Source organism: Setaria viridis, chromosome 7 (genome assembly GCF_005286985.2).
Source record: "Setaria viridis chromosome 7, Setaria_viridis_v4.0, whole genome shotgun sequence".
In the NCBI taxonomy this organism is placed as follows: Eukaryota; Viridiplantae; Streptophyta; class Magnoliopsida; order Poales; family Poaceae; genus Setaria; species Setaria viridis.
The window spans coordinates 25548615-25563037 of NC_048269.2; the positions used below are offsets into that span (position 1 = coordinate 25548615).

The window sequence follows — 14423 nt, forward strand, 5'->3', positions numbered from 1 at the left end:
TCCGAAATTCTGCTATTTCGTGCGGAAAGGTGCGAGCTTAACCAGTCAGTGTATAACCCAGATTGAGCATATAACGTTTTATGTCAAACGAGCTCACATTCATTTCAAAAAGAAAGAAGGCAGTAAAAAAGGTCATCAAGCATGTGGAATCAAGCCGTAAGAGCATCACAAGATAAATCCCATGAAAAGAGAAAGAATAGGCAACAGTTAGAATTTAGAAATCTTGTCCAGGTCTCATTCCACTGGAAGCGTGAAAAACTGACATTACGAGGGCATATATGCGTGGAAAATAAAACGCGCATGGAGAGTGCAAAAACTATTACAGGCCAACGCTCTCCTCACATAGCAAAAATTTCATGAACGTAAAAAAAACTATGCAGATATGTAACAAGTCCAGCGTCCCAAGACATGATGACCACCCGCGGACTGTACAGTACTCCCTTGCTCAATCTGTTGCCTGTTGGTGTTCTGCAAAGCAACACAAGAGAGATCTTGTATAAGCACGAAGTGGTCACACGTTTCATAACTAGCTGGAAAAGATCGAAACATCTCCTGGTACTTCTGTTCATCATTGGTAAACTAGATAGATGCAACAGATAGAAGTGTTCCATGCTGCAAGATTCCAAATTCTTTCAAAGCTAACCATTCATCACTGTACAGTTGTTTATACTAATGGATTACACAAAAGTGATCATGTTACTGAAATAAGTACGTAGCATATGTTTCATAAATACTGCACGCCTCTAGTTGTGCCTTTTGCCTACTTTATTGAATCCTAAATTATTTAAAATGGCCACAGCAACAAGCCACAACAATGACTCTGCAAAAGAACAAGTGAACAACAGGCTATGCAATGGACATGCAGAACGAACTGATATGACGCAATAGTAAGGAAACGAAGAACAATCGGCCTAAAACTCAATTTCACATGCTTCTAGCCACGAATCTTCAAGTAACTAAGCTCAAATATTGGCCAACTCTGCGACATTGGTGTCCACTACTTCGAAGTGTTGAACTGATTTGTTACAAAAACGCACATAGTGATCATATTTGTATACACGTTCACTACTCAATTTCTCTGCAGATCGTTCACAAATTCAAAATACTGCACAGATGCAAACCAAACTGGGATGACATTCACTCTGATAACTGATGAAACAAAACAAATTTGACTGACAACCGAAAAAGGAATATGCAGCTAACTACTGTGCAAATAAGGACTAACTACTTCAAACTGGAGTTGCAAATAAGGACAGCCAGGCCCAGAATGATCTGGTAGGATGCAAAAGAAAGGAAACGAAGATAAATGGACCTAAAATTCTATTTCACATAATGCATCCACAAATCATCAAGTAACTAGGCTTAATTATCAACAACTCTGCAACATTAATGTCCATATTTCAAAGTTTTGCACCAAACCAGCGTACAGAGACCAAATAACCATCATGTGATGCACAAAAACACATTGCGGTATCAGTTCTATAGAAATCCTCTGTTCAATTTCCCTGCGGGTAGCCTGCAGATTGAAAATATATACCACACCAAAACAGATGGGAACACATTCTTGCTGAAATGACTAATCGAACAACACAAAGCTGTAGGGACAATCCACAACAGAATCCAACTACCTTGCAAAATTCAGATGCAGCAAACGTAGATTGATCAGGAGGATAACATACCTTACGGCCCTCCTACACCTCGTCCTCCCAGTCATCGCTGTCGAAATCACCAAATGCATCCTCCTCACTGCAACAAACCCAGAAAAACATATCGAAACATCAGCACCAGTCAACAACGCTAGAACCACTCGATCGCCGACACAAACCGAAATAGATCAAAATCAAGTGGCGCACGCGCACCATTGCCGCATGTAGTTCGCGGTGCTGCTCCCGACGAGGCGGAGGGTGCGCTTCCCCTCGTTCTTCCTGCACGCGGACATCGAAAGCATCACAGATCAAATCCCTTAAAATTACCCAAAAAATCCTCACAAAATGCATCGTCACGCGGGCATTCCAAGTTCCAATCCACAAGAGGAAGCAAGGAGCGCAGAGCAACAAGATACCTGTATCGTGTGCGGCGGCCAACGAGGGGGCGGCGGTCGAAGGGCGACTTGAAGCGGGTGTAGCGGAGCTCGTCGTCGTAGTAGTAGTCGTAGTTCACCGCCTTGTCCATCTCCGCGAGATAGCGCTTGACCTTCTTCACGGCGACGCCGGCTCCCCCTCTCGCCTCGGACCAGGGGATCCCGCGCTGGTGGAAGCCCTGGGCAACCTCCAGGAAACGGGGGCTCCCGTACCCATCTGCAGCGCACGACGATCAAGGCAAGGCAACCAAACCAAATCCGTCAGAGACGAAGCAACCAGGCAAGCGAAATCCGCGAGGAAACGAAGCAACCAAGCGAAATCCACGAGGAAACGAAGCAACCAAACCAAATCCGCGAGAAACGAAACAATCGAACCAAATTGAAAGCACATTAGGATGATCAGATACGATCAGGCAGCGTACGTACAGTGATAGTACAGCACCATGGGTGAGGGGAGGAGCGGGCTCGGTGCAGGAACCCTAGCCTTCCGACGCTGGGAGCCCGGAGCCTGAGACGATGAGTGGGGGTGGGGTGGGCGCGGGTTTATAGCAGAACTCTCCTCTGTTCTGCGGGTCGTGTGTGTGTGTGTTTGAGAGGGGAGGAGGTCACGTGACCTGCACGGAGCAAGAAGACACGAGCTCGCTATGGTTTTGGGCTTCGAATTCTTTCTTCTCGGACAAGACAGCACAACGCGCAAGAACCGCTGTGTTTTAGTGGATGACTTGTGGGCTCGGGAGCGTATGGTCCCCACAGTTTCTAGGAAGGTTCTGGGCTTCGGGGTCTCGAATGGGTGAAAATAGACGGAGGCAATTCGTTTCAAAAAGAGAATAGACAGAGAGGCAAAGGCAATAGCACTGGCGCGAAATGCAGCAGAAACCACTGTGTTTTACTGGATGACTTGTGGGCTCAGAAGTCAGAAGAGGGTGGTCACGTGACAGGAGCTTGTTACTGTGGTTTCTGGTTTGGGCCGGGTTTCAGCTTTCGAAAGCAACATGTTCATTGGCTTGAGGTAATTGGCCCGATACTAGATTTCGTACTGGGTTTGTCAGGTTGAGTTTTTATGACAGACAAATTCATCTTCCACACCAAAAAAAGAGAGGAGAAAAAAGAAAAGAAAACAAGGCAACAAACAAGTTCACCCAGCCTATATAATCGATATTATCACGAGACAAATCTCTAGTAAACAAAGGCTAACAGAACATAACAGTTTAGAAAATTGCGTCCAAAAGGTCTCTTTTCCCTGCAGGCATCGGAGAAGAATCTAACATCACGAGAGCAAAAGCGACGAGCATTGAGAGTGCAAAATTATTACAGGCCAACTCCCTCCTCGCACTGTAGAGATTGCAGAAACGTAAAAGGTACTATGCGGATATGTAAGTAGCCCACCGTCCCAAGCCAAAAGACCTCCCACGAACACTATACGCCTGTCGTCTGTACCCCTCCCCTGCTCAATCTGTTGGTATTCTGCAAAGCAACAGAAGATAGACATGGTCACAAATATGCAAGTGATAATACATTTCATAATCAACTGAACGGAACTAATTTGAAAACATCTCCTGTTACTTCTGATGCTCATCATTAGTAAGCTAGCTAGATAATTCAGATAGAAGGGGTCAATGCTGCAGGTCTCAGAGTTCTCCCATTGCCAACATAAATGCTTTAGGCATATGATGAATGAACAGAGATGAACTAAAATGGATTGTGCAGCAGTAACTAAACATAGCCACTCCATTCTTACGGTAGGTAATGAATATAATGATAACAGAATCAGGCAAACAAAAAGCAAAGGTTACTAGTTCACAACATATCATTCATACTACATGGCAGAGACATCTGATCAGGTAAACATATGCTTTTTCTTCTCCTTCTTACATGTTTTTTCCAGCATCTGAACAGTAGATACTACCATTTGAGGTAATCACCAGTAACAAGTTTATATATCAATGGAAGAATATGGGTGTGCAAAAGAGCAGAACAAGCTCTGATATGATTAGACAGTAAGTACATTAATTCAGAATGGTCTGATTGGTACAATAGGAAGGAAAAGCAGACTAATCATGCAAGACTCAGACTGACATGCTGCTAGTCACAGTTCATCAGCTAAGCAAGTTCAATGTAAGGTGAACTCTACCGTATTAATGCAAACTATTTCAGAGTTTGCACAATCACACAATGACCAAATAATCATTATGTGCTGCATAAAATGGTCCTTGCTCTTAGTTGTAAATGCGAACAAAGTAAATCTTGTTACACAGTGGGGGGAAAAATAACTGTCCACGAGAACAAGACAAGCAGCGATTGCAGGGTGATTGTATACGATGCAATGGAAATATGAAGACCAATAGACTCTTTTGTTTCAAAAGGAAGAATTTGTTCCAAGAGACCAATACTTTATTTCACATGCTACTAGTCACAAGTCATTAAGTAACTAATCTTGAATTATGGTCAACTTTGCAACACTTCAGGTCCACTATTTCAGTTGTTCTTGCACTAATTTAGCAAACAGAGATTAAATAACCATTCATTTGTTTCACAAGAACAGACGGAAATGTCAATTATAGGGGATTGTCCACAATTCAAACTACCAAAAATGGGCCAGATACAAAAGGTGGGAACACATTCTTACTATGATGGTCTGATGACTAATCAAACAGTAAGTTGCATTGACAATCCAAAAATGAACACAAGTACTGTCCAAGAGTCCATTTCCACAGCAGAAAACAACTAAACCATAGGCGACTCTGTTTCACATGTTGCTAGCATAAATCATTAGTTACTAAGATTTATTGCGCAACACTAATGTTCAATATCCCAAAGTTTGGCCCTAAGTGAGGATACAGACCCAAAATGTATTGTATGTTGAGGAAAAAAAGTGATGCCACAGGTGCACACTTCCCCTGTTCAATTTCACCGAAGATCGTCCACAATTAAAACAACCACACAGATGCAAAGAGGAAAACTAGCACACAGGTTTGCTACTGATCAAACAACACAAAGCTTAGAGAGAATACAAAAACAGAAACCAACTACTGCGCAAAAATTCAGACCCACATCATAATACAAATCCGGTGAATCATAGGTTTATGCAGAGACTAGAGAGAACAGGTCACAACCTTTATGCCGACCTACACCTCGTCCTCCCAGTCATCGCTGTCATCGAAATCACCAAACGCAGCCTCTTCACTGCAACAAGCACCAGCCAAAACAGATGGCGACGTCAACAACAACGCTAGAAGCCTAGAATCACACGACCGTCGACACAAACCGAAATGAACAAATCAAGTGGCGCACCATTGCCGCAGGTAGTCTGGGCTGCTGCCCCCGACGAGGCGGAGGGTGCGCTTCCCCGCGTTCTTCCTGGACGCAGGCACCGAAAACACCACGGAGCAAACCCGTCAAAATTACCAAAATAAGTCCCCAAATTTATCGCCACGCGCGCGCGTACAAACAAACAAGCAGGAGCACAAAGCAACACAGCATACCCGAGGGATGGTCGGCGGCCGATGAGGGGGCGGCGGTTGAAGGGCGACTTGAAGCGGACGTAGCGGAGGTCGTCGTCGTCGTAGAAGTCGTAATCCACGGCCCTGTCCATCTGGGCGAGATACTTCTTGACCTTGTTCACAGCAACGCCGGCTCCCCCTCTCGCCTCGGACTTGGGGATCCCGCGCGGGTGCAAGCCCTGCACGACCTCGAAGAACCCAGCGCTCCCGTATCCATCTGCACCCCCGATCGAGGCACGAAACCAAATCCGTCAGGAACGAGCGACCAAACGAAAGCAAAAGGCGAAATTTGCCGAAAGGAAAACCGGATCAAAAGTACACTGGGAGGATCAGAGGCGATTGGGCAGCGTACATCTCTGGGCGAAGGCCATGGGAGAGGGGGAAGCCGGCTTGGTGCGGAAACCCTAGCCTCCCGACGCGGTGGGGACGAAGCGAAGAGGCTGAGACGATGGGGGTGGATGAATGGTGTGCGGGCGAGGAAGGCGAGGTGGGATGGGTTTGCAAGACGGAGGAGGGGGTTTAGCAGAGCTCCCTTTGCTCTTTGCTGGGTGGTCACGTGACATGTACGGAGCAAGAAGACACGAACTCGCGCTTCGAATTCTTTCTTCTCAGACAAGACAGAAAAGTGAGCGGGAGCGGTCTTAGTTTTAGGCAATGACTTGTGGGCTCAAACGCATGTGGTCCCACAGTTCTCGGGTCTTCCGGTTAGGAAAATGGGTGAGAATAGATGTAGCAGATGTACTGGCGCGAAATGCAGGTGGTGGGCCCGTGAGAGTGTCACGTGACAGATGCTTCGCGGACTGGTTTGGGCCTGTAAAGGTCTCCACAGAAACCGACGTATACTTCATGGGCCTGAATCATCATGGTCTTGTGGGCATGCGGCCTGTTTGGCCGAAATCTGGTCAGGTTCATCAGATCGTCGGCGCTCCCCACCTCCGCATTTCCTCAAACACTTCGCGCGCGCCGCCGCCGCCGCCGCCCTCGCCCTCCGGCCTGCCCCTCCGTTCCCCGCAAGGCACCAAGCCTATCCCCCTCCATCGTCGGAGATGCAGAAGGTGCGGCTCAAATGGGTGAAGAACCGGGGCCTGGACCACCTGATCGAGCGCACCACCTCCATCCGCGCGTCCTGCCTGCTGCTCGACCACCTCGCGCGCCTCCCAGCCGCCTCCCCCGTGCCGGCGCGCTCCCTCGCGCGCCTCCAGAAGCCGCTGGGCCTCACGGTGCCCGTGCTCCGGTTCCTCCGCCGCCACCCCACGCTCTTCGCCGAGCAACCGCACCCGCGGTTCCCCACGCTGCCCTCCTTCTCCCTCACGCCGGCGTCGCACACCCTCCTGGCCCGCCTCGCCGACGCCTCCGCGCATGACGCGCACCTCCGCCTCGCGCGCCTCCTCCTCCTCACCCGCTCCAGGTCGCTCCCGCTCGCCTCCGTACTCCCGCTCCGCTTCGACCTGGGCCTGCCGTTCAACTTCGCCGCTGCGTTCCCGGCCACCCACCCCGGTGTCTTCGCCGTCGCCAACAACCGCATCTCCCTGCTGTCCGCCTCTGGCCTCCCCGAGGACATCGCCGTCTCCTCCCTCCAGCGCCGCCACGCCGCGGCCATCGACACAGCGACCTACCGCGCTCTGTCCCGGCCGCCGTCCTCGTCGAGCGCCCCCCTCGCGTTCCCAATGCGATTCCCGCGGGGGTACGGCTCGATGAAGAAGGTCAAGGCCTGGATGGATGAGTTCCACCGCCTTCCCTACATCTCGCCGTACCACGACGCGTCAGGGATAGACCCTGAGAGTGACATCTTCGAGAAGAGGAACATCGGCTTGCTACATGAGCTGCTTGGCCTAACGGTGCACAAGATGGTGCGGAGGAATGCCATCCGGCTGCTCCGGGAGGAGCTGGGCCTGCCTCACAAGTTCACTAGGCTCTTCACGCGGTACCCTGGGGTGTTCTATCTGTCATTGAAGTGCAAGACAACGACTGTGGTGCTTCGAGAGGGATATGAGAGAGGGAAGCTCGTGGAACAGCATCCCTTGGCGGCGGTGCGGGACAAGGTGCATTATGTGATGCGCACTGGAGTGCTATACCGGGGGAAGGGTTTGTCCAAGCTTGTTCTTGATGAGGATGTTGCTGAGGAAGATGGTTCACTGGATGGAGAGGAGTTTCAAGGGGAGGGAATGGATGAGGATGCTGATGTCGAGTGCTTCGGGATGGAGATTGTGGATGATGACGGGCCTGCTGTTGATGAGGATGATGAAGGTGATAGTGATGGCTGACATAGGCTGATGATTCTTGCCTTCTGAATTTCTGTTTTGAGATTGTGGCTTCAGTTATGAATTCCAGTGACTGGGTTTGATTCAACTTAGTGGCTCCAAATGAGAGGTTCTGCAAAGCTATTGTAGACTACTGTGAGTATCATGCTCCGTCAAAGTTTTGATGTGTACTACATTTAGCTGCTTAAGAAGTAGCAAGCTAATTCAATATCTAGTTTCTTTGCTCGGTTCTTGGTTGAAGCATTAGAGCATTGCCATTGCTTATGGTTCTGTGTATAGCGATAATTACTAGCAATTCCACAGTACTGAAGGTAGTGATGCCAATTCTTTTTATCATTTTGTGTCATTGTATGAAAGTTGAGATATGCGCAAAATCAAATGGGAGTTACCTCAGCCTTTCTGATTAGCTAAAGTGCCTATAATAAGGTAAATTTCCTCGCCGATTGCCATTCTACCATTCTAGAGATTGCATTTGTTTCATGAGTATATACTCTACAGGATTCTCCTACACTCTATAAGGGGAAAACCGGTCTCTTAATTACATTCTAGTGCTTGGGTTACCTTAACATTCAATCATTTGTGAGGCGTTCAGCTATAAATAACCAAATCCAATTTTATATATAGAAAGTGGAATTCTCACCTCCATTATCAACAGAAAGTCAGAAACTCAAATCACTGTATTTTAACCTTCAACCATTGATTGAAGTGTTCAGCTTTTGGGAGAAGCTTGACCTTCCTTACAAAGACACTCTGTACTGTTATCAAGGTAAATAGAAGTTCTTGTTGTTAGAACTAAGATGCGTGTCAGTTTTGACTTGATTTATTTAGGTTTAAACAAGCCACCGCAGCTTGTTCACTTTAATGTTCAAGTCACACTTCAGTTTTGCACAAAGAACACTGCACAAAAAATCAAGTCAAGCACACACTTTGGCCGGATCATATTTGATGTTAAATCTTGTTCTCTCCAAGGTGACAAATTGGTTAGTGAAAAATTATGCTATGGCCTTTACAGATATCGAATTGATCAGACCCAACCAGCCTAATCATGTTGGATGCAAAGCAATAAGTTGGGGCAAGGCCAGAGCTCTTTGAACTGCCAGCTTCTGTAATTTCATTTCTTCCATTTATAATATAAAGCCGGCTATGCTGTGTCTTTCAGAAAAGAAAAGGATATTTGGATCATTTCAGAAAATTGAAAAGGGTCTCCTGCTCCTTATTATATTATGGCAGTGGCGGCCTGTTATGCAGATGGGAGCCAATCATGGCTAGTTGGCAGCAGGCCGAGGTGGTTCACCTTGTGTCCTTTCGTCTGCCTGGAGCTATGGTGAAAGGGAGAGCATATAGATAGCAGGGAGGGAGGGAGAGGCAGGGTAAGTGATAACTTCTTGGTTGACTTCATGAAGTACACTGATTTGGCATATATAAGCATCAGTCGTTTCCCAAAAATCTCCACATAATGCTCACAAGCTAAACCAATCTGCTTACAATCCAACAGATCCCGACCAAGTTCCCAAACAAACCAAAGTAATCCAAGCCAAACTTCCTAACAACCAAGTGAAGGGAAATGATAACTACAGCGTTGTGCGTGCTGGTGTGCTCCCGTGGCGTTCGCGCATTCCTGCTTGCGATGGACTTCTTAGTTCTTAGTGTGGCCGCCATAGGTGCCCCCCCCCCCCCCCCCCCCCACCCCACCCCACCCCAACAACATGACAATCCTAACCTCTGTTTATGCTCTCAGCCTCTCACAAATGATGACGTGGGTGCGGCAATTTGCAAAGTTGCTGACCCTCGCTCCTCAAAATCATTTCAGCTAAGTATCATGTTGTTGACCCCGGAACCTTTGCAATCCTCATGGCAACATTTGGAACACAGTGGAATCAAATTGCCATGAGAGAGCTCTCTCGCTCTCTCTTTGTGAATGTGGTAGGTTTATGCTCTTTCTTGTTTTGAATGGCCACCATGAAGATTTTGGTAAAGTTAAATATTTTGCTTTAATTTCTACTCTGTTTCAAAATGTAGATCATTTTGACTTTTCTACCCTATATTTAGGTGCATAGCAAAATCTATGTATCTAGAAAAGCCAAAACAACCTACATTTTGGAACGGAGGGAGTACCTAAATGTTGGGCATTGCTAGCTCTCTTAATTGCCTGTTTTGAAAATTCCTGGAAGGTCTCACAAAATTAGGGAAGCATTTGAATATGTTCTTGTGCCTCAAATCAATGCAGTTGGTTTTGTGCTGCAAGCCTTCGATAGGTTAACTTTAGACCTTACAAACTGCAATATATGTGTGATATGCCAGGCATCCAGCTTCTCAATTAATATTGGTGTTTCTTAATGTGTTAACATTACATCTCATCTTTTATATTTGTTTATTGTCATTTTATCTTTTGAGATGTGACTGTTTTGTGTAGAGTGAACACTAACTTGCAAACTGGCATGAGTTTGACCTCTGTCCCATTACCATTCACATCTTGTAGTCACAGCTACCTTTCTTGCTAGCTCTGCCTAAAACACATTTTATGTGTTCTGTGAGCATGACTCCATATGTGTGAGTAAAGGTTAGATCTGTTCAACTTCGAACTATTTCCGCAGCAACTAACATGCCAGTTTACACATTTTTCTTGGTAAGCACCATCTGGTTTGGTTAACAATATTTTCAAGTTGTTGGATGCCCAGCAGTACATGATACACAAATAAGAAGTTTGTTTGAGAATGGAATTCTAAAACTTTCCCAGCAATTTAGTACATTTCTTTGTATAGTTCATGGGAAAGCATATGGAATGAAGTGGGAATTTCTTTGTCATATATATTGAGATAGAGATTGATTGTCCTATTTGGATTAATCTCTCTAATAAATTTAGCATATTGTCTTTGCAAACGAAAATCATGCAAGTCTAGCTCAAGTCCTGTTTGGAGCTCTTGCTATAGTTCTCAGAAGAGCTAATCTAGGCCAAGCTTAATTCCAATGATGCTATGTTATCCTATATAATTCTACTAAATTTAACAAATTATGCTGCTTAGGAATCGCAGTAGCTATCAGCCTGCTTTAGTTCCACGACACTCTACTTGATTGATAGTTGGAACAGAAAAAAGGATTATTTATTCTTTCCATCCATCATAAACTAATTCTTCATGTTTATTGCATAAGAGTTATTGAGCAACACAATGGCATGATATCATCTTGTTGAACCCAGTGCAGTTGTCCATGTGATTTTATTTATCTGAGCACTTCATTTGGATTTTACAATTTTACTACTACTTTCGATAAAAAAAAATTACTACTACTTTGAACAGCTTGGTGCTTCGGTGGTGCAGTTCACGTGATTGTTTGGCTGGTGCACCAGGATTTGAAACAGCATTTACTTTAACAAAGATTCTTCTCTGTGAAATTTCATAAGTTGCGGTACTGCCTGTCACAATGTCACCTAAGACGACAGCTTATGCGGTTGGCATACAATCCTACTCCTTTTTCTCATATTTGTTAAACATGATCCACTATCTTGTGTGTTTCATTTCCCATGGGATTACAACAGATTACTATCATAGTAGCAATAGCAGCACACACCTTCTTTGAGATATTGGTTTGGCATTTCACTAGTGACACTATATTCATAATATATGGCAACTACATTCCAAGAAGAAAGCAATAGCTAGTGGCCTCTCCATTTACTTCCTTTTCTTCATAGTGTTATTGATTCCTGAGATCTGTGTGTTCTAGATTTATTTTGTTACTTGCATTCCTTAATTACCGACTCTTGGTATTGTATTCTCCCTCAAACATGGCAAATATTATGTTATTTCTGCTGCTTATAAAACTGAAAGCTCCAACATCACAGTTGGTCCTTTTTTTTCAGAAAACTCGGCCAGCCTAGTATAGCTGATAATCAAGAAGTCATAAACTAAGAAAACAAAAATGACTTTTGTTGTTATTGTTGTTGTGTGTGAGTGTGAAGCTGCACGGCAGATCTAGAGGCTCCAACTGCTGCCTGCGTGCAAGAGCAACCATGATGAACTGTCCGGCCATTCAGGCCAAAGCTTCTCTTGACTTGTCATGGTGGCGGCTAAGGGGAAAGTGGGGAAAACCCCTTAGCCTCACGTTCCCACAGCCTTTTTTATCAGTCTAAAGTAGCTGGGCATCATAGAAGAGGTGAGAGCAGATGCATGCCCCAGAAGACCAGAATTGGGCCCTGCACTTTCCTGGATTCCAATGCAACAGATGGATGGAGGGCCAGGGAACAAGCAAAAAAGGAGGAAACCAATTTGTTACTCGGGTAGACATACTCTATGCCAATTTGCCATGAACTTTGCCAAAAAGAATCGGCCCTGAGGGGGCACTGGCTGTTGCTTGAGTAGGAGTAATCCCAATGCCTCATACTACCTTAACTAATGGGGCCAGCTGATATTAGAATGCAAAGCTAATCATTACATCATGCCTCCTCCCTGATGATGACCCTTGGCTTTTGCACCCAGCCTTTTTCCACTGTTCACAGCATGCATCATATTGCCTAGGGCAGAGAGCATATCGGGAAAAAATACTAGAAGGAAATCATCTCGGAAATATTCAACAGTGTACATTATGAAACTAGTAAATTTACTTATTAAATCCAAGGTATAATCCAAAATATGTTTACCCTATGAAATTCAGCATTTCTTTCAACCATAGCAATGCTCTTTTGAATGAAATAAATAAACCTAGCAATTTCGTAAGCCTGCTGGCATGAACTTAGAAGGATATAGCAATCTAATTCATGACATTGGCAATTTTTTCCAGGTCTACCTGCAGGCTCACATGAAAAACTGGAGCTATCATTCAGACCATACGTCTGATCATGATACTGGAAGGTGCAGGTGTGCAGGCTGAGCATGGAAACTGCTACTGGAAATCTGGTTGCAGAATTGGGCAGTGTGGAAGCATGAGAATCCTATGAATATGATACCTGCTAATCTCGATGGGTTGTTATCCAGGATTCCAGGTCCGTGATTCGTTTCTGGTCGCCTTGGATTTCTCTCTCATCCTTTTGCCTGCCTGTTCTGTTTTTGTGACTTGTCCACTTCGGCAGTACGTCATATCTAGTTCAAGTCAGGTCACTTCAGTTTAGATCTCTACATCATGCTATGCAAATTATATAGGATTCAGTAAATGGCTGCAGACTCGGCATCTCATGTCGTTGTCGATGCGCTAGTTCAGAGGGTTTGTTTCTTGCCACCACCCGGATAAATTATCGATAATTTATTTGGTCTATTGGTCTACTGACAAATGTAAGGTTTGTGCAAATTGGAACATGCAGTTTTTATCTACCAACCGCGCGTGGGTATCTTCTTTTCGGCATAATGAAACCCCGCGTGCCGGTGGTACCATGCCTGCTTATCTGCTATCCTGGAAAACAGGAAAGCTGCCCGAGAGTGTTTAACATTAGAGCAACAAGTGGTTTCAGTTAACGAGTTCTATATCATGGGACTTTTCATGTGCTTTAACCGATAATCGTTTCATTATTGTTCGAAGAACTTTCATCGTTTTCTTAATTTTATCAGGTTGCCCCATCCACTGTCCATCCCAGTTACCTGATTGCTCATTCTGATGCTCTCCAAAATACTTTTGTGAAGGGTCCAGTAATACAACGACACACACACACTGGGCGATGGATCGAAAGGAGGCTCAGGGAAACCTAATTGTCGCGGTCAACAGACAAAACCGGTCTAAAAAGCAGGGCGGGCACGGTGGCATATGGTCCTGCAGGGGTCATTAGGGCACGGGAGAAGAAAGGAGGGCAAAAGGAGGACAGGACAGCCTACGCTGGGTGAGTTGACGAGTTGTCCTCTTGTCCCCACAACCACTCCCGCACTGCTCTTCCCTGCGCATCACGGGCGATCACCACGCACCTTATCGTATCGAAAGCCACCTCTATGGGCCGTAGATCCCTTTGATTACTCTGCTAATTGCGCTCGCTAAAAAAAGATGCTGAGCATTATGCGCACCTGGTACGGCACATACCATAGAGATGCTGTTGATTTTGATTTTTGAGGACGTGACATGTCCCCCGGTTGGTTCTGTACAGCATCCAGATATGATGCAAGACATAGTGTTATACACTATACAGTAGTACAACTTTTTATTCTCGAGCAATTGATTCATTCGTATATTGAAGCGAACATGTAAGGCTGTGATGAAGGGTCGTAGAAAAATGGATTTTGCATCTTTTATTGATGCATCTCTTCCTTTTTTTTGTTTCTACGATAATGCAGGAGCCCTTTTCCTTGCTAAAGTTGCACGATTAGCATGATTAAAGAGTGAACATGCCATTAGGCGTTATAAACGGCATCACCCAATGGGTCAGGTCAGGCATGGTCCTTTGCGTGATCGCGACATTGGGTCGCAGCACCCCAAGAACAAGAAGGGATGGTGACAGGTGGGTCCCTTGTAGTCCCAAAGGGTTGCAGCATGGTCCCGCGCCCCGGGCCCAAACGTCTTCGAATGCTCCGACCCATTTCAATACAGCAATTAATTCACTTTCGGTGATACCTATAGCTTTAATTAAAACCAACAACTTCATATTCCTAATTATAAATATATTTCTTTGTT

At 45.5% G+C, this 14423-nt stretch overlaps 3 protein-coding genes across 3 annotated transcripts; 1 reads left to right on the forward strand and 2 right to left on the reverse strand.

Moving 5' to 3' along the window:
* Window positions 1-187: 187 nt before the first annotated feature.
* Window positions 188-3076, reverse strand: LOC117864220 (uncharacterized). The gene is made up of 5 exons (XM_034748246.2): window positions 2507-3076; window positions 2063-2297; window positions 1860-1925; window positions 1680-1746; window positions 188-468 (listed from the first exon to the last, which is right to left on the reverse strand). Exons 1-4 carry the CDS (start codon window positions 2523-2525, stop codon window positions 1692-1694), a joined length of 375 nt encoding a protein of 124 aa, XP_034604137.1. The 5' UTR covers window positions 2526-3076; the 3' UTR covers window positions 188-468; window positions 1680-1691.
* Window positions 3077-3214: 138 nt separating this feature from the next.
* Window positions 3215-6435, reverse strand: LOC117864219 (uncharacterized). The gene is made up of 5 exons (XM_034748245.2): window positions 5933-6435; window positions 5563-5797; window positions 5372-5437; window positions 5194-5263; window positions 3215-3544 (listed from the first exon to the last, which is right to left on the reverse strand). Exons 1-4 carry the CDS (start codon window positions 5949-5951, stop codon window positions 5206-5208), a joined length of 378 nt encoding a protein of 125 aa, XP_034604136.1. The 5' UTR covers window positions 5952-6435; the 3' UTR covers window positions 3215-3544; window positions 5194-5205.
* Window positions 6436-6477: 42 nt separating this feature from the next.
* Window positions 6478-8174, forward strand: LOC117864217 (protein WHAT'S THIS FACTOR 9, mitochondrial). The gene has a single exon (XM_034748242.2). The coding sequence runs from the start codon at window positions 6627-6629 to the stop codon at window positions 7842-7844; it is 1218 nt and encodes a 405-aa protein (XP_034604133.1). The 5' UTR covers window positions 6478-6626; the 3' UTR covers window positions 7845-8174.
* The last annotated feature ends 6249 nt before the right edge of the window (window positions 8175-14423 follow it).